General features: G+C 43.4%; 1 protein-coding gene across 2 annotated transcripts; it reads left to right on the forward strand.

The window, feature by feature from the left end:
- On the forward strand, positions 1-16,607 carry cep120 (centrosomal protein 120). Of its 2 annotated transcripts, none has more exons than XM_033972060.2 (20): positions 1-238; positions 1,221-1,377; positions 2,433-2,547; positions 2,881-3,025; positions 3,651-3,796; positions 4,023-4,220; positions 5,203-5,418; positions 6,130-6,376; positions 7,120-7,267; positions 7,377-7,523; positions 8,767-8,952; positions 9,023-9,119; positions 9,433-9,621; positions 9,757-9,846; positions 9,955-10,047; positions 10,265-10,426; positions 11,009-11,131; positions 11,945-12,043; positions 15,419-15,564; positions 15,777-16,607. In XM_033972060.2, exons 1-20 carry the CDS (start codon positions 190-192, stop codon positions 16,012-16,014), a joined length of 2,991 nt encoding a protein of 996 aa, XP_033827951.1. In that variant the 5' UTR covers positions 1-189; the 3' UTR covers positions 16,015-16,607. The 2 variants fall into 2 exon arrangements, with proteins under 2 accessions (XP_033827951.1, XP_055079926.1); XM_055223951.1 differs by having other exon boundaries at positions 99-238; positions 2,881-3,040; positions 15,777-16,150.
- Positions 16,608-20,139: the final 3,532 nt, after the last annotated feature.

A 20,139-nucleotide genomic window follows, 5' to 3' on the forward strand; every position in this document is an offset into this window, starting at 1 on the left:
ACGGATCAGGCAGCGCCAACGGTCACAGCGCTTCCCCCAAACAAACCACAGCAAAACAGAGAGAAGCAGTGAGATAAACGCGCCTTTTACACCGGGACATCACGCAAACTCCGGAGGGAAACAGTACGTTAAATAAGGACTTTAAATACGAACTTTAAAAGCGCTTTTTTGGAGGTGTACAAATGAAGAATGGGATCGAAAAGTGAGCAGCTGCTAATCGTGGTGTGCATTTTAGAAGGTGAGTGCTTTAAACAGAGAGACAGGAGTGAAATAAACACCGAAATGAGCTCAAATGAGTCAATTATTGTCTCGCTTTGCTTTTCCGTGTTTGCAGAAACGATATTGGCGCATAACTCAGATTCTGGTGGATGCTGTGCTGGTTTAAATGGCCTGTTCTCTGTAAACTCGGTTTCCCGAGCTAGATTAAAGCTAAACCATGTATATATTTGTGTCTGTTGCGTTATGGTTATGAATCAGGATTTAATCAGATAAATTGCTTATGTTTCGTTATTTATTAAACGCCAAAACTGTTTAAAATCTCAGGTGAATGTGACAGGAGCCAGAGTGAAGCAGAAGCTCTTGAGTCCTCTAGTTAAATTAATTTACAATTCAACAATGTTAGTTTAAAGATCTTATATTAGACTGTTTTCCGATGTCTGTTCTAATGTTGTTTCCTCATCACAAACAGACCTGGAGTTGTGTTTTGTTTCATTCGCACATATTTAACACAAAAACCATGCATATTTAGGCTGAGTTCTTCACTCAAACAGAAAACACTTCCACCTTGTGATGTCATCATGTGGTAATACGGGAAGTGCTCCACTGTGTTTTTAAACTCCACACACCTTCACTAGAATCATTTGGATCATTTCAGCCCTGAAGTTACCAATCTCTAGTGAACTAAAGGTAAAAGGGACTGTTAACCACTTCATGACATCACAAGGTGGAACAGAGCATTTTGAGCTTTGGAGATGTAGACAGACTAATAATGAAGTGTTACTCAAACATATGTGAATGAAACAAAACACAACTCCAGTATGTTTTTAATAATAATATATAATAAGAGGTAATAAATTATGTGTAAATGTGTTTGGCATCTTGTTTGTGAAATCTGAGATCTTTAGACAGATCCAGGTAAACACTCCCTGCACTCTCTGCCTAAATGCGGAATATATTGTTGTTGTACACATTTTAACCTCTTCCTTCTCTCTGTGCTGCAGGTCGGCACTTCCCGAAGAGTTCCCGCCTCAGTCTGATTGTTCAGGCCAGTTTCGATGGAGAGACCCTGAGCACAGACCCAGTGGAACACCGCGAGCAGCCGCAGTTTAGCACCGAGCTCGCCTGGGAACTGAGCCGACGCACACTGCACCAACACAGGTACAGACTGCACTACATCATGGGTTTTCAACTGTCTTTGTGTCACAGCATACATTTTTGGATAAATAGATTCCACCGCACACCTCCCACTAAAATATGACCAAATCACACTATTTACAATAAAAAGTGTGCAGACATTTCATTACCCGGGTCTTGTTCTTTGTTTGGAGGAGTGCGGGAGCTGAAGATTTGGTATTTTTTGTATTTATCTGTAAAACGTTAGTACTCAACTCATAATTCGTACATTTCTGTCTTGTGTTTGTCCCTAGGCCTGTCATAATAATCACTGTATTGACTATGATCATTCAGTATGTGAAAGATGAAACTATATATATTTAGGGTCAATATTTAGCGTCTTACCTTTTCTCCACTCAACTGGGAAATATTTGGTTATTTTTTGACTATATGATCAGATTTAAGCTGTAAAAGTTTGAATGAATAACTTGTCTGACTCATTACAGATGCAAACTAATGACTTAAGTGTTTCATTCTGCTGTCTAAATCTACAATATTGTCAAAAATGCAATAAATAGACATTTTTTTGTGTTTAAATCTGCTCTTGGATTTTTGTGTCAGTCGTTTATCGTCCATATTTACTTCCGTGATATATTGAACTTCAGAATGTGCTATCATGACAGGACTACTTATCTCTCAAAGTGTGTTGTTGCATGCCTGTTGTTGATGTGTTGTTTACCTGTTGTTGACCTGTTTGCTTTTTGTTTACCTGTTGTTTGTCTGTTGTTGACCTGTTGTTTGCCCGTTGTTTTCCTGTTGTCTATCTGTTGTTGACCCGTTGTCTGCCTATTGTTTGTCTGTTGTTTGCCTGTTGTTGGCCTATTGTTTCCCCGTTGTTTGCCTGTTATTTGCCTGTTGTCGACCTGTTGTTTGCCTGCTATTGACCTGTTGTTTACCTGTTGTTGACCTGTTGTTTGCTTGTTGTTGTCCTGTTGTTGTCCTGTTGTTGACATGTTGTTGACATGTTGTTGACCTGTTGTTGACCTGTTGTTGACCTGTTGTTGACCTGTTGTTGACCTGTTGTTGACCTGTTGTTCCAGACTGCAGAGGACTCCCATTAAACTGCAGTGTTTTGCAGTGGACTCAGTCAGTAAAAAGAGAGAGAGTGTGGGGTACATTGTGCTGGACCTGAGATCAGTGCAGGAGCGGAAACAGGTGAGCGGCAGTGGGTAAATATATAAACATGTGAAACATATTTAAACACAATAGTTTAAACAGCTACTTGAGGCTAGTATAACACTCTATTCTCCCTCTACTTTCTCTACTCTGAACTGTACTTGTTTCACGTGGATAGGCCCAGTAATTACACAGATATTAACCATAAACCAGGTCAACACATCTGTAATCTGACAGTTACACACCAAACTTCACCTGTGAGCTCTGACCTGTCTCAGCTCAAGTTAAACTTGATGCTGAGACAGCTGATGTGGCTGACCTCTTGCCCTCTGACCTTTGCTCTCTGACCTTTGCCCTCTGCCCAATCCTCAGGACCCTCGCTGGTTCCCGCTTCTCAACAGTAAATACACCAAACTGAAGCCTGCGCTGCTTCTGTCTGTGCAGCTCGAGACCGACTCCAAACCAGATCCAGTGTCACCGGACAAGTTCAGGGCCAAACAGGCTCCTCCCAGGACCGGTCAGTCACTCACAGGTGGAATGTGCAACACTGACATAATCTTAATCAGTCAAAGGGATGGAGTGTGCTGGAGCTTTTTGAGCAACTGAACGGTTTTATCTGCCTTTATAATCTAATCTGCCTAGTACCTCTCTATTCTCGTACTTGTTTTTGGCAAGATCCTAATGGAGCCTAACAGTCCCACCCACTTCAAAGTCCGCTCTGGTTTTGGAAGTAAATTGCCCATTAATTTTTCCCATAGATTCTTGGGAAAATTTAAATCGTTGGAGTTCAATGACATTGCAGAGGCTAACCAGTTATGTACTAACTAATACCCATAACATGGTTTTAAGTCCAAAAAGCACATTTAAAACACTTTCATATTCTGTGAAATGGTTGGGGTTTATAAAGCTTCAGAAACAGATTTTAAACAAAAGTATAGGTGTTGTGCTCATTAGTTCCACAGAGCTGATGTGTCCTGAGCTTTCAAACTTTTATATGTATAATTTTTCAGAAACTCTATGAGAAAAATTTATGAGAAATTTACTTCCAGAACCAGGGGTGGGTGTGACTGTTTAGTGAGTGCAGACTGCAGTGGTATAGTTTTGTTATATCTGTGTTATAAATATGTTTTTGTCCCCCTCAGCGTCTCCTGCTCTGGACCTCCTCCCTGACAGACTGCAGCCAGTCCTTGTTGCGGATCGTGGGTTCCATCAGATTGGACCTGAGGATCTGTGCTCAGACATGTTTGTGCTCTCCGTCACTGTAGCCTTCGCTACCAAACTGCAACAGGTCAGAGCTCATCCAATCACACACAAGAGAGTGTGTGTATGTGAGAGAGTTCAGCCAATCAGAGACCAGAACTGTGTTAGAGCTCAGCCTTCCTCCTGTTCTGTAATGTGATTCTTGTTTTGATTTGTCAGTTCAGATTTCAGTCTTTTTGTCGATTCTTCTGAAAAATCACTGTTTGATATTTTTCTCCTGTTTATATAATCTCCCATAATCCCTCTGTCCTCAGCTGATCCCATGTGACCTGAAGCTCTCTGCTGAGGGCTCGGACTTCTTCTTCTACTACACTTTACTGGGCAATGACATCACGAGTGAACCCTTCCACAGTCTCCTCACGCCGACCTTCGAGCCGGAGCGCGCCTCTGTGCGCATCCGCAGCAGCAAACAGTTCCTGCACAGGTTCCTACACCAGGAGAAGAGTCTAGAGGTGAGAGTAGGACAAATAACAGGACAGGGAGCAGGCTTCACTGCTCATTTCACTAAAATGCAGTTAACATCATTATATTCACGAGTTTACAAAATTCTTGGGTATTTTTTTCTTTTTTTTTAAATTTTGGTTTATAATTATAAGTTTATAATTTACTTCTTGGTTGGACATGGGCAGTCAATATGACAAATGTAGATGTGATTCCATAGACTGTATATAGCACTGGACATATCTAACCCGCTATCTGCTGCGTTCCAAATAGGAAGCGAGCATGGGCGTGCTTCTGACTCACTTTCTATGTAAAAATCATGTCCCCTCTCTCTGTAACTGCTGTTGTCAGGCTCGTCATTTTGGTTTTAAAATGTTGGTATTAACCCTCTCTACATGATCCCGGGGTTTTTATTTCACTATTTTGGCCCGAAATCAAGATATGAATGTTAATAACAGCCAAATCAGGCGCCTTCTTTCTCCAAGGTAATTTCTGCTTCTTTAGCAACAGGCTTGATTGAAAGCTTCAACAGCCTTGGTTGTGATTGTTTCTTTGGTTGCAATCATACTTGCAGTCAGAATTCCAAATATGGAACTGGGGTCCAGATTAGCCACTATAACTGCTAGCCTCAACGAGCTTCACTTGGAGCCGAATGCTGTGGGTGATGTCACACTCACTTAGTCTACTTCTTTATACAGTGTATGGGTAATACCATAACTGTTACCTACCATAATGTAAACAAGGACTAAACGTGTCTAAATTACACAATAGCTATTGACAAGCACAGGTACTATCCCACCAAACCATGTCAGAATTAGAAAAACATAGAATGCGTTTGAAAAGAGGAAGCAGACACACAGGAATGAGTAATGCTTTACTTACCTGTATTCTCTTAGATCCACCAGTGCTTTACTCACCTTTGTTCACCTGTACCCACCTGTGCTTACCTGTACTCGCCTGTGTTCACCTCTACTCACCTGTGGTCTCCCTCAGATCCACTTGTGCTGTGGCAGTCTGTCTTTGGGCAGTGCAGACGTACCTCTTGCTCCTCTCTGCTCCTCCTCTATTGATCTGGAAACTAAAGCAGCCACAGCGGAGGGAGCGTTTGTGCTAAAACCTCCTAAAAAACAAACTCAACCGGCCGTGAGGGCGGAGCTTCCCACTGTGGGCGTGGCCGTGACACTGAGGAGGGAGGATGCACCTGTGCAGGTAAAACACTGAACACAAAACTGCTTTAGACTGTTCTGTTTGCTGATCTAAATCAAACCTGCCAAGGAGTCACATTTCACACACCTTTCCTTGCACTTGTTACTGTCTTATTATTGGTCCTTTGGAACTGACATTATCAACATTCCCTGGGGGTGTGATGCTAACTGGAGGCACTGCCCTGTCTGAAGCTTTGGTAGACTTTAATCTGAGCTTTATTTTAACACAGTCTGACCAGAAATTGCTGATTTAGTTGAACTACAGGTGAGTCAGTTTTTCAGTTAGTTTTTTTATTTTTTTATTTTTTATTTTTTACCTTTTCTCCTAAACATGACCACAGGCTCATGAAGATGTGCTGTTCCATTTTGTATTTATATTATACTTAAACTAAATATTTAAACTTTTTTGCTTGCTTTGCTAATGTGTGCGTTGGGTCTCCATAATAACTGCTGAACATTCCACCACAGAGATACCTGTAGAACACCCCCAGTGATGTCAATGTCAATATGAAAGGGTCAGAGGAGGGGCTTAGTTGAACCAATCTCATGACATGGGTACCGTAAGGGGCAAGACACTTCTCTTCTTCAGTTAAAAGCAGTTTTCCTGTGCAATTTGCCTTTTGTGTGGGTATATTTAACTTTGCAAATTTAAGATGTGGATATTTCATGGTAAAGCACAATATAATCAATACGGAATACCTGACCCTTCTTTCAGACTTCAGAGCCAAACGAAGCCGCTCCCTCATCTCTTCCTGAGGCTCCCCTGGTGCCTCTGGTCCCTGTGGTCTCTTCTGGTCCTTCAGTCCAGCCCGATCCTGGTCCTGATCCAGGCCCAGGTCTAGACCAGGGTCCCAGGTCTCCGGTACTGTCTCCCATCCCCAGAGAGGCTCCTCTCTGTGAGTTTGAGAGCGAGGGCGAGGGTGTGATGGACGAGCTGCACCAAGAAAGGGCGCAGGACAAAGGTATGATCACACATGACTCACTTTGTTTACATGTGCAGAGAACTCCGAGTGCGCTAAACAAAACAACTCAAATTGCCTTTGTCCCAAAACCTGTTAGACTCTTGTCCCAGTCTACAGCAGGTCAAATGTCAAAGATCTAAATAGGGGCAAATGGGGGCTACGAGGCATTTAGTCTTCACACATAACCGACTTTTGGAAATAGAAAAGCTCATCATCATTGATGTTGAGCATTTGATTTTCAGACATGAGGAACTGCATTACTCAAATTTTCTCTGCTGCACAAATAAACACATTGACGCTCTGGTTTCATTTCACTTTAACATACAAAACAAAATAAAGCCACATGTGCTTGGTGTAGAGGCCGGTGGAAAGTGCAGGTCCAAACACATGTCTAATACTTTTCTGGCTGTTTCTGACTTTGTGCAGTTGAACGCCTCTCCCAGTCTCCGCCTAATCTAAATCGAACTGCGCTGTTACATGCAGCAGGATTCGGAGTATCGCTCTCTACAAATGTGTTATTGAGACTTTTGAGATTTGATTCACAACTTCCCAGTCATAGTTTCTGGGTTTAGATACATTTAGAAATCAGTTTAAATCGGAGTGGGCTTGTCCAGTTTTCCCAGTGTTCAGGTAAACGTAGACTTCGGTCACTCTGTACCTCCCTCATTCACACAGGCAAAAGGCATTTTTACTAAGAACACTGCAGGTTTACACTGACTCTGTGTTTCCTCTGGTCTCTGTAGCGCCCCCTGCAGACTCAGACACGTCATCACTCTCAGTCTCTGCTCCTAAAGTGTCCATCCCTCCGTTGGCTCATCACTTCTGCTTCTCTCTGGATCTGAGGAGCATTGGGAACCTCCGCCTCCCCCACCCCATATCAGCGACTCTCAGGTACGCACCGAAACTCGCCCTAAACCTCACCCCATATCAGCTACTCTCAGGTACTCACCCAAACTCCCCCAGTCTGTGTGTTCACTGTCTGTGTCTGTGTGTGTTGCAGATACCAGTACAGTTTCTTCGGCTCGTCTGCACCTGTGATGACCCCTGTAGTGACCCTGAGCAGACACTCGGAGGCGCTGTTACCACAGTCCTTCTGTGCGTTTGACTTTGCTGCTCTTCCTCAGCAGCTGCACCTCTCCTTCAACACGTACGACTCTTTTAAAGACATTTTATTATTAAGATTGTAATCCATCAAGGCGATTCATCACAGGAGGCTTCTGTTTATTAATGTTGTAGCAGCATGTGTCCAACAGAGGGAGCCACAGACACATTTCAGAACATTTGTACAGCTCTAACTACAGGGTCAACAGGTTTTACTCAGAATAAGACCCCATGGAGACACAGGGAGGGCATCTGACACATACCGGGAGGGCGTCTGACACACAAAACTGAGCTATGATTTAATGGCAGAAGACCGTGAACGATTCTACGACTTACAAAATAACCCTAAAGCTGTCTCTAAAAGCCCTTCTAAATGTGTAATATAATAACATAAAAACATGATCAGCAATAAATAAACAGCAGAATGAAACACTTAAGTATTCAGTTTGTATCTGTGATGAGTCATAGAAGTTATTTATTCAACCCTTTGCAGCTCAAATTTTAATCGTAGAACGGAAAAATAACAAAACGTGTGGCTCGTCTGAAAAGAAAAAGTCCCGACCATAAATATTGACCCCCCCCAAATCTTTTACTGAATGAAAAGATGATCGCCCCACGGGGACATTCAGGACTTTTAGGATAAGGACACACAAATGAGGCTTTATTAATTGTGAATAACTCCCAAACTGTAATTCTGAGTCAAATTCCAGATCTTTTCAGCTCCACTAAAAGGCCTGAATGTTAGTTATTATAATGCATTTGTTTATTATAATATTAGTTCTTGAGCTGCTGATTGAAATATTTAAAGTGCATCTAACAGGTTTAGTTTAGTCTTTTATTTTATTTTGGTGAAGTTTACAATTTTGGAAAAAGTAGCCGATGTAACATACGTAGAGGAAATTCCATAACTGTTACCTAGTAATCGTAATGTAAGCAAAGGACTAAAACGTGTCTAAATTACACAGTAGTCATGATTAGAGAAATAAAAAATAAATGACAACAGCTTTATTTAGTTAAATGCAGGTTTAAAGTGTTAGTGTCCTGAGTCTAAACTGTATCTGTCATCAACACAGAAAACTCCATCCAAAAGACAGAGGCAGAGGGAATATGTTTTACAACTCTCAAATGCTTCCTGTATTTTTCTAATTTTCTTCTTAACTTTTTCCACAAACTGTCTTGATAAATGTTTACCACAGTTACTATCCCACCAAACCCAGTCAGATTCAGAACAACGTGAAAACCTCATACGCACATCAACCTTAATAACTGCCTTCCCTCTGTGACCTCAGAGTGCCGCTGGTAGTAGAGCTGTGGCACCGCCCCCTCAGCTCACGGGACGAGCTGATTGGCCGAGCCTCGCTGCAGCTGTCTCACCTGCTCAGGTCACCCCGGGTCAAAGGTCAGAGGTTGTCGTCAGCGGAACAGAGCTGGAGGCAGACGCATCAGGAGAGGGTGCCCTTCCTGCGTGTGGACAGGTGACACGTTGGACACGTTTATTTAGTATGATATAAGAAAGTACACATCTGACCCGCTGTTCCCCCACAGGCCTACAGAGAGCGCCGCTGAGCTGAGCTACATGGCATCTCTGGACGACCTGGGTTTGGTCAGAGCCACAGAGGTCACTGTGACAGAGTCCACTCCAGTGAGAACAAAAATTATATTTTATAATGTCAATTAATCATGAATATTGAGCTGTAGCAGGACTACAGTCTGTACTGTACACTCTACACTACTGCTGAAGATTTTAAACTGACACACTCATAGACTACAGACACACACAGACACACACAGACTCTACTCACCCTGCTGATTTCAGGAAAGATTTCGTGTAAGCGGAGGACAGAGCCAGAGTTCACTCATGAGAACAGCTCAGGCCGAGCCTAAAAATCCGCCAAACAAAGAGATTACCTGTGAGGACTGGGGTAAATAAAAACTGTGTTTACTCTTGTTCACAGACTGATCCTGCTCCCCCTCACCCCACAGCGCCCCCTTCTGTCCCTGCTGCCCCCCCTGTCCTTCCCCCTCCTGTCCCTCCCTCTGGCCCCCCTCCGTCTCTTGTCCCGCCTAGACAGACCCTGGAGTACCGCGCAGCTTTGGAGCTGGAGATGTGGAAGGAGGAACAAGAAGACCTGTTTGACCACCAGGTGACAGCGCCCCCCCGTGGGCTTATGTGGTACTGCAGCAGGAGAGAGTCAGCTCCTCAGATTCAGACTGGGACCAGACTGGGGTCAGGCTCAGTAAAGTCCAGCTCTGTTCTAACGCTGTGTTTTGTGTTGTAGTTGAAGCAGAAGGAGCAGAGCCACATGCAGGCGCTTGCAGAGGAGTGGAAGAGGAGGGACCAGGAGAGAGAGGCTCTGCTGCAGAAGAAGGTCTGAAACATTCAAAAAGATTTAGGTCAAATCAAATGTAATTGTTCCGTATTAAAGCTGAAGTGTGTGTAATATTCTGATGTGTAGTCTGTTTGTGTTTGAGTTCAGGAGGAGGAGTTTCAGTGTCTGGAGGAGCAGCTTCACAAAACTCTGTCAGATTTGGAGGCGAGAGAGAAACGTCTGGGAGAAGCCGAGCTACAGGTCTGAGTCTAACTTCTGTAAATATACAGCATGTTTCATTCATTTATCTATGCTAACATGTCTCACCTCTAAATAAATGTGAACTCATGTTAGCATGTGGCTAACTACAGGTCAGGTATGTCAAACCTGTTAGCATAAATATTACTGTTTAACCTGTTAGCCATTAGCATGACCACCCTCACAGTCTAACCCCTCTCTACTGCCCCCTGCTGTGCAGACGGAGCGCCTGCAGAGGGAGCTACGTGCTGAACACTCTCTGACCCTCACCGAGCTGAAGGAGAGTGGCCGCAGACTGCAGCTCGACTGTGACCACCGCGTGGCGCTAGAGAGAGACAAGAGCCGCCTGCTGCAGGAGGAAAGGGAGAGACTACTGCAGCAGGTACATGTGTGTTACTGCTAACACTAGTGAGAGCAACCTCAGCGAAAGATTGGTCTATTGTTAATGGTCATATCTTGATTCAAGGACAAAATTGTGAGATAAAACATTAGGATCATGTAGGGTGGGTTAATATGAACATCTAAGACCAAAATGATGAGTCTGACAGCAGCAGTTACAGAGAGAGGGGACACAGTTTTTACAGAGAAAGTGAATTGGAGCCAGAGTCAATGGAGCTGAATCATGCCCATGATCACTTCCTGTTTGGAAAGCAGTGGCTAGCAGGTTAGCCATGTCCAGAGCTATATACAGTCTGTGGTTTGGAGACACTTTAAACCATTTGTCTGAGTGACTGCGCAGCCATGAGTTGCTCTTGTATTTTCGCCTCGGGCAAAGTAAAGTGTGTGTGGATTGTGCTCTGCAAACAAAGTATTTTAAGTACAAAACTTTGTCCAGTTTCAAGTTTCAACTCTTCAGCCAAAATTAGCTTTACTTTTCATGTCTCTTGTAGATGATTTCTGTATCCAGTTGGATTTGACGTTTGTTTTATTTAATCATACAAAAATGTCTGTGTGATGTTCTCAGATCTCAGACGCAGAGGCAAAGTACAAGAGTCTGGAGAAAGAGTTCCTCCTCTACAGAGAACAACAGAACATGAGACCAGAGTTAAGACTGCAGTCTGAGATCAACCTGCTCATGCTCGAGAAGGTAGTGGACCAGGGACTAGACCGGGGACTGGACCGGGGACTGGACCGGGGACTGGACCGGGGACTGGACCGGGGACCAGACCGGGGACCAGACCGGGGATCAGACCGGGGACCAGATGGGGGACTGGACCAGAGTTTAGACCAGAGTTTAGACTGCAGTCTGAGATCAACCTGCTCATGCTCGAGAAGGTACTGGACTGGACCAGGGACTGGACCAGGACCTAGACCAGGGACTAGACCAGGGACCAGACGGGGGACTGGACCAGGGACCAGACGGGGGACTGGACCAGGGACCAGACGGGGGACTGGACCAGGGACCAGACGGGGGACTGGACCAGGGACCAGACGGGGGACTGGACCAGGGACTAGACCAGGGACTAGGTCAGGGACTAGGTCAGGGACTAGACCAGGGACTAGACCAGGGACTAGGTCAGGGACTAGGTCAGGGACTAGGTCAGGGACTAGGTCAGGGACTAGACCGGGGACCTCACGGGGGACTGGACCAGGGACTAGACCAGGGACTAGACCAGGGACTAGACCAGGGACTAGACCAGGGACTAGACCAGGGACTAGACCAGGGACTAGGTCAGGGACTAGGTCAGGGACTAGGTCAAGAACTAGACCGGGGACCAGACGGGGGACTGGACCAGGGACTAGACCAGAGTTTAGACCAGAGTTCAGACTGCAGTCTGAGATCAAGTTGCACTTACTCAAGAAGGTACTGAACTTGACCGAGGACCGGACCCAGTACTGAACTCGGGATTAGACTGGGGACTTGGGATTTACAGATAGTGTTGTCTGTGTGTGTTTTAAGGTGGAGCTGGAGAGGAAGCTGGAGTCCATCACTAAGTCTAAACTACATTATAAACAGCAGTGGGGACGTGCTTTAAAAGAACTGGCTCGCTTCAAACAGGTAACAGTCCCACCTCTGTCAGTCTGCCCTGGGGCGACTGTGGCTCTGATGCTGAGGACAGAGAGGATTATAAATAAACTCTAATGTTTGAAACGCAGGTTTAAATCAGATTTCTGCTCTGTTTAACTTTACGCCATTCACTATTTGTGCCTCCACCAACACATTTTAGCTCAGTACTGATGTACAGAGCAATGATTATCTGGTTATTGTTATCGAAAAACAAAGAAGTCCAAGTCCTGCCTATGCTGCTTTGTGTCTTTGGGCAAGACACTAACCACAAAACCCACAAAATCAGGGACTGAACCTGGTCTGAACCAGGACTGAACTAGGCTTTGTAGACCTCATAGTTTGCCCATTGTTCATTGGATCATTTTCTTCTTAAATTAAAAAACAAACTTTTTGACTGTAAAACTAATGTATCTGTTTCTTTTGAGGCCCTTTCAAAAATAAACTCTGAGCTTTATGTTGAAAAGTCAGTGTTCAGAAAACACTTTAAATGTTTAAATCACGTTGAGATGAAGTGAAAACGTGACAAATGTTCAAACGTCGTATTTCTGTCGACTCTTCGTGAATCAAGAACGAACCAAGAGCGAAACCAAAACATGTAAAACTGTCTAATCCTGTCGCCACAGAGCCATAAATCTGGACTATAATCTGAAGAGTGAGGACATGGGAACACGCTGTACCCAGAATACAGCAGTGACCATAGGGAGAGTCTGCAACATGGACTTTTTGGAGCTTTATCTCATGTTCTAACACTGTTCCCTCATCAAAAACATGCCTGAAGAGGTTTTAGATGTCATCCATGCATGTTTGAGTGATATAGTGATCTCTCCTGGGCCCTATTTGAACCCTCCTTATAGTTAGCAGTAAAAGCCTGTATAAGACTCAACCCACAATCCTACATCACTCATGCTCCCACACAGCTATTTCCCATAAATATACAAAAACATGATACAAAACTGTACACAGCAACTTGACAAACCTGAAGTGATGTGCAGTAGTTTCATTAGTGGGATGAAGCTGACTGTGTTGTGATAATGCTCTGAAGAGGGAGTGACTTAGCACAGAGATCAAATTAAACTGAAACTTATAAAACATGTTAATATTGCTGTTTTGGGGTGAATATAGCATTTTGAAAACAAGAAAAAGGAAACATGGTGATCTAAATATGTTACGTGTTACACTTAATACCCCATAGAAGTCAAAGTCGGTCTCTTTTAATACTCATGAGGCCTTGTACTTGTATGTGTCTCTATCTGCAGGTTCAGGCTCTGGACACAGGGTGAGTGTAGTACTGCGTTTAAGGTGTAGGGGGCAGGATACAGTCAGTTCCTTTTAAACGCCTTGACAACTGAGTGCAGTGTTTCTCAAACTGTGGTCCAGGTGGGACTTGGAGCGCTTCAGTTTGTGGGTCTCATTTTAGAGTTTTATCCACGTTTCTGGTGAGAACTACAGTGGGAATGATGCAGTCCACTTTTAGACCTGGTTTAGTCCTAGATTAGACCTGGAATAATCCTGTTATAGACCTGGTTTACATCTGGCTGTACTCAGAATGCCAAATGTTATCTTTGGTGGTGTGGAAAGTTTGAGAGCCACTGACTGACCGACACAACTGTAGTAGTGAAACAAAAGTTCAAATCAGGCTAGAAATCTAGGGGTAATAATGGACTCAGACTTGAACTTTAACAGCCACATCAAATCAATAACATCTGCATCTTTTTACCACCTAAAAAACATTGCAAAAATCAAAGGTAAACTGTCAAAGCCAGACTTAGAGAGACTTATCCATGCATTTGTCTCCAGTAGGTTAGACTACTGTAACGTCCTGCTCACTGGCCTCTCCAAACGAGCCTTAACACAGCTGCAGTACATCCAGAACACTGCTGCTTAGGTCCTGACTAGAACCAGGAAGTACGAGCACATAAGTCCTGTGCTCAGGTCTCTGCACTGACTCCTGTGGCTCAAAGAATCGACTTTAAAGCAGCTCTGCTTGTGTATAAGTCTAGGTCCAAAGTACATCTCCGACATGTTGGTGCCATATGAACCATCTCACACTCTGAGGACTTCAGGGACCGGCCTCCTGCTGGTGCCCAGAGTCAGGACTAAACATGGAGAATCAGCGTTTAAGTTTTATGCAGCTAAAACTTGGAACAGTCTTCCTGAAGATGTGAGACAGGCCTCTACTTTGACATTTTTTAAATCCACGCTCAAAACAGTTCTGTTTAGCTGTGCATACGACTGAAAGGTTTTAATTCTGCACTCTTCTCCTTTAATGGTAATTTTATGATGACAAAAGAAACATGGACTGATGGACTTTTATTAGACATAGTAAAGCAGTGCTTCTCAATTATTTTCTATCATGCCCCCCCCTATAAAGAAGAAAAAATTTCGCGCCCCCCCCCCCCTGAAAAAATAAAAGAAATGAAATTATATAATGAAATTTAATTAAATATCAAATAAAAAAATAAAATTAAGTAAACATCAAATGAATAAATTAAAATTAAATAAATATCAAAATAATACATTAATATTAAATAAATATCAAATTAAAACAAGTAATTTAGCAGTTTGGTACACCACCTTATATGATGCTCAGTGCTCGCTGCTTTAAGTGACATTTACAAAGTGGATGATTGTTGTTAATATTTGGCACGTTTACACTGAAAAAACTCCAGCGTCTTATCAGCGTGACTGAGGTGTAATGAGGCGTCTGAACTTATTTGGCTTCACACTGTCCACTGTCCACAGCAGACACCGGTCTGTCCTCGTGTCCCACCGGAGTCACGGTGAAGCCAAGTGCTAAATACTCTTCATCAGACTTCCTCGTCTTATTTTTCGGGTGACTTTACCTCCGTCTATATCCGCCTTTCTTTTCATCCCTGTTAAAATGTTTTCCATAGTGTTTCTTTAGCAAAAGTGTTTCTTGTTCACTGCCCTGTGTCACGATCTGTTCGCTCTCTCCTGCTCTTTGCTGTGTGCGCGCTGCGTACAGTACTACAGTGTAATACGCGGAGTCATATGCGCCCCCCCAGGGGGGTGCGCCCCACTATTTGAGAACCACTTTACTAAGTAAAGTGACAGGAAAGTTTTTTTGTAAAGTAGTTGGAAAGTTCTTAAACTGAGCAAGACAGTGTTTAAAGAGTGCGAGAGAGAGTTTTTAAAGGGTGCAAACGAGTGGGTGAGAGAGTTGCAGATTGGGTGATTATTTATGTTTTGATTTGTGTGATTTTACTGTCTTTCTTATTCTGTAAAAGCACTTTGAATTACCTTGTGTACGAATTGTGCTATACAAATAAACTTACCTTGCCTTGCCTATATGTGTTTTTTTTACATGTTTGTTTACGTGTTTAATGTGTCATTTCTGTGTTTCAGCGCGAGCAGGAGAACGCCATGTGTCGTCTGAAGAAGCAGCAACAGGAGCTGGAGGTTATGAGGCTCAAGTATCTGAGCTCCGAGGAACGAAAAGTCACAGGTCAAGAGAGGGAGGAGCTGGAGGAGATAAAGAACCAAATCAACAGGTGAGAGTGGAGGAGAGGGCAGGCGGGGCTGGGGGAGAAAGGTCACAGGTCAAGAGAGAGAAGAGAGACAAGAACTATATCAGCAGGTGATTGTAAAGCATTTTTTATCAGCTGTGAACCAGGAAGTGCACTGATGCACTATTGGCATGCTAGTTATTGTTAGCATTACCGTCATACAGCTCCTTAAATCCTCTCATTTTTGTATTTTTCAGGTTGAAAGATGAGAGATTAGTCCCTGCCCCCTCACTATCAGGCCCTGCCCCCTCGCTCCCAGGCCCCGCCCCCTCACTCTCAGGCCTTGCCCCTTTTGGTGACGGCCATTTGAGTGATCACCTGAGCCGCCTCCTGGAGGAGAGAGACACACTGTTGAGGACTGGAGTTTACACTCACGAAGACAGAATCATCTCTGAGCTCAACAGACAGATACAGGAAGTGATGAAGGGCCACTGACCAATCAGAGGAGACCACGAGACAGATGGACCAGTCACAGGAGGCTGTGGAGGAGCAGGACAAACAAACAGAGAGCAGGAGGGGGACAAACAAATGCATTTAAATATTAATAATAAAGTGGGACTAACCGCCTAAACTCCACCCATTCACCTTAGAAAAAGAACTGCTAAACTGGACCTTTAGGACTAAAGGGGAGCGTGAGGGGGAGGAGGGACGGTGATCACAGTCCCAGGTCTCCATCATGTCTTGTTCTCCTTGTTGTGTCTCGTTTGGCTTTTGTTGTGTAGAAACTATAAATGTTTTATTTTGTTATTTATGAATTTGACAGATTTTTTAAGTAAATTTGATACAGACTTGTCCAGTTTTATCTGATTTTTTTTTTTTTTTTACATAAAACATAATGATGCTTTTTCAATTTAAAAGGTTGTTTTTGTCCTTTTCCACCTTCTGCACATGACCCCAACAAGGCTAACCACTCTGCCACTGCACCTCTGATGAACTCTTGTCATGTAAAACAATGTAGGGTTGCATTAAGCACTGAAATAGTAAAAAGTAGTTTTGATACTGTTCTCTGGACTGTGCTTTACAACACACGCCAAAAGAGCTTTTATAACTAAATGGCATTATTAAATCAAAATGTCTGAAACTAAATATTTTCTTTATTCTAAATAAATAAAACACTTCAATAATTCACTTCAGTCAAGAGGAATTCAGGATGTCACCCTTTAACCCTGCTCTAATGTGAGGAAATGTCCCACACTAGGGCCTTAAACCTATGATAGTGTGATGAAATGTTCCACAGTGGGGCTTTAAACCTATGATAGTGTGATGAAATGTTCCACAGTGGGGCTTTAAACCTATGATAGTGTGATGAAATGTTCCGCAGTGGGGCTTTAAACCTATGATAGTGTGATGAAATGTTCCACAGTGGGGCTTTAAACCTATGATAGTGTAATGAAATGTTCCACAGTGGGGCTTTAAACCTATGATAGTGTGATGAAATGTTTTACAGTGGGGCTTTAAACCTATGATAGTGTGATGAAATGTTCCACAGTGGGGCTTTAAACCTATGATAGTGTAATGAAATGTTCCGCAGTGGGGCTTTAACCTGTGAATGTGTGGAACATTTTATCACATTATCACACGTTTAAGTAATCCTGCACATTTAGTCAGTGCAGCAGTCTGTTCCACCTGGTGATGTCATCAGGTGGTCCATTCAGAGTTAGAATAATAGTTTTATTAATGTGATGTTTTTGTGTGTCCAGATGTGACAGATAAATGAGTAACTCGGTTTGTTTTCTTTTTCTGTTTAGTTTCAGATTCCTTCTAAACGGCTCAGTTTCAAGCCTCATTTCAGACAAATTTGAGTGAAAACTTGAGTGATTTGCATAATTCCCACGGCCGCGGAGCCGTGAGACTTGAGCCGAGCCTCGTTCCCACTTCGTTTGCACCTGGTTTTCATTTCATCTTCTCTTTTTTTCATTATTTTTCTTGAGGGTTTTTTTTTGGTTTTTGACCCGGTTCTGCCTCGAGTTTTTGTGTCGACAGGAAATTCCTCTGGACTCAATCGTTACGTCCACTTTAAACCCATTACAGTGAGTGAAAGGAGAGAGGGAGGAGAGGAGAGAGAACCCCATTACAGTGAGTGAAAGAGAGGGGGGAGAAGAGGAGAGGAGACAGAAGAGAGAGGAAGGAGAGAAGAGAGAGGGAGGAAGAGAGAACCCCATTACAGTGAGTGAAAAAGGGGAGAGAAAAGGAGAGGAGACAGAAGAGAGAGCCCCATTACAGTGAGTGAATGGGGAGAGAGAAGAGAGAGAGAGACCCATTAGAGTGAGTGAAAGGAGAGAGGGAGGAGAGGAGAGAGAACCCCATTACAGTGAGTGAAAGAGAGGGGGGAGAAAAGGAGACAGAAGACAGAGGAAGAGAGCCTCATAAGTGAGTGATAGGAGAGAAGAGAGAGGGAGGAAGAGAGAACCCCATTACAGTGAGTGAATGGGGAGAGAGAAGAGAGGAAGAAAGAGAGAGACCCATTAGAGTGAGTGAAAGGAGAGAGGGTGGAGAGAGAACCCCATTACAGTGAGTGAAAGAGAGGGGGGAGAAGAGGAGAGGAGACAGAAGAGAGAGGAAGAGAGCCCCATTACAGTGAGTGAAAGGAGAAAGGGAGAAGAGAAGAGGAGAGAGGGAGGAAGAGAGAACCCCATTACAGTGAGTGAAAGAGGGGAGAAAAAAGGAGAGGAGACAGAAGAGAGAGCCCCATTACAGTGAGTGAATGGGGAGAGAGAAGAGAGAGACCCATTAGAGTGAGTGAAAGGAGAGAGGGGGGAGGAGAGAAGAGAGGTAGAGGAAGAGAAAACCACCATTACAGTGAGTGAAAGGAGAGAGAATAGGAGGAGAGAAGAGAGGAAGAGAGAGAGCCCCATTAGAGTGACCGAAAGGAGAGTGAGGGTAGGAGAGGAGAAGAGGAGAGAGGGAGTCAGACCCATAACAGTGAAAGAGAAGAGAAGAGGAGAGAGGGAGATGATGATGATGCTGTCGTCACACACCCTATGACCTCATCCACCTCGTGACCAATCAGGACCCAGAGTCAAAAGTGAACTTGAGCTTTATTTCCTTTGGAACAGAGACTTTTTGGTTTAATTTGATTAAAAAAAAACAAAAAAAAAAAAAAAACTGTTTCATGCAACAAGTTCAACAAAATGGAGTCACTTTCTTCAGTCACATGATTATCGTCCGAATGTCAGAGAGACGTACGCGCATCACTTCCTGTTCACTTCCTGTTTGACGCTGGCTTTTATGGTGTGTTCCAGGCAAATGGTAAATGGTATTTTCCTACCTCTGATTTAAAAAAATGCCCTGGAATGCCACCCAAACTGGTCATTCCCACTAGTGAATGGGGAGGAGAAAGAAGACTCCCACTTGACACACGAGTGAATCTGGCGTATCACATCAGTGCCAATCACCAAAGCGTCTCAGCGAGGCTAACTCCACAGAAACCCCATAATATGACAATATTCTGTAGTTTAATAAGTTACACACATTAAAGTTCACATTTAGCCTTTAGCGTTAGCCGTCTTGTTTTAAATACAAATGACTTCAGCTAGAACCCTCTCGCAGCTTGTGAAGCTCAACTGGGAAAATCTGACCTCCCAATCGCCTGGAACACAGCAGAGCCGAGTCGCGTTCAAGTCTGAGTCAGAGGTCAGATCACATGAATCCAGAAAGTAAACAGGAAGTGAGTGTATTTTGTTCCTGTTACATTTTGCATCAAGACAAAAGATGTTTCAATTTTATAAAAAACATGATTTTGTACAATGAAACGACACAGAACTCAAAGGTGGGTCAGTTTCGATCAGTTTGGGTCAGTTTTTCCAAGTGAAACATCCTTCGGTTTTTGGTAAAGTTCATTTTTGGTAAAGTTCATTTTTGGTTGACGTTTTCTTGGACACAAACTGAACCTTAAAGCTTTTGAAACTCAGGCACAAACTGAACTGTGCTTTTGTTATTTACACATTTTACACTTAGACTTTGGCGATCTGGAGATCTTTGACCGTTCATGAGCAGAGGTCTGCAACGAGAGGCAGGACTTTCACACATCTGTTGAAATCATAAAAATGTTACATATTTGAAAACCTAGAGGCATTTAGTTTGGTTTCTGTTGTGCTTTCTCCTTGTGTGTTTCAGTGCCACAGTGGACTAAACACTCGACCATCAACCACAGAGTCATGGGTTCAAACTAGGGCTGCACGATAATGGAACATATTGAAATACGGCCTGCGTTTTGACACAATTTCAGATATATAAAACATTTTTTACAGTTTGCAGTGACCCAAAGTTATTCCTCACTGACCTTATGCATCCAGAGCATCGTAGTTATTCACCACAAAAAGTTTATAAGCACTTTTTAAAACTCTAAAACCAGAGCAGAGTTCAATTAACATGCTAAGGTGCACGTCCTGATTCTCAGACAATAAAACAGACTTATTTTGACCTCAAGAGCTACTTTTACAGTATATCTGGACTGGGGCAAATACATGGAGGGAAATGTATACCTTTGCAGCCCTAGTTCAGGCCTTAATGGTGATGTGTCAGAGGCTTTAGTTAAACGGCAGCCACACTTCTGTCATT

Source organism: Periophthalmus magnuspinnatus, chromosome 9 (assembly GCF_009829125.3).
Source record: "Periophthalmus magnuspinnatus isolate fPerMag1 chromosome 9, fPerMag1.2.pri, whole genome shotgun sequence".
Taxonomy (NCBI): Eukaryota; Metazoa; Chordata; class Actinopteri; order Gobiiformes; family Gobiidae; genus Periophthalmus; species Periophthalmus magnuspinnatus.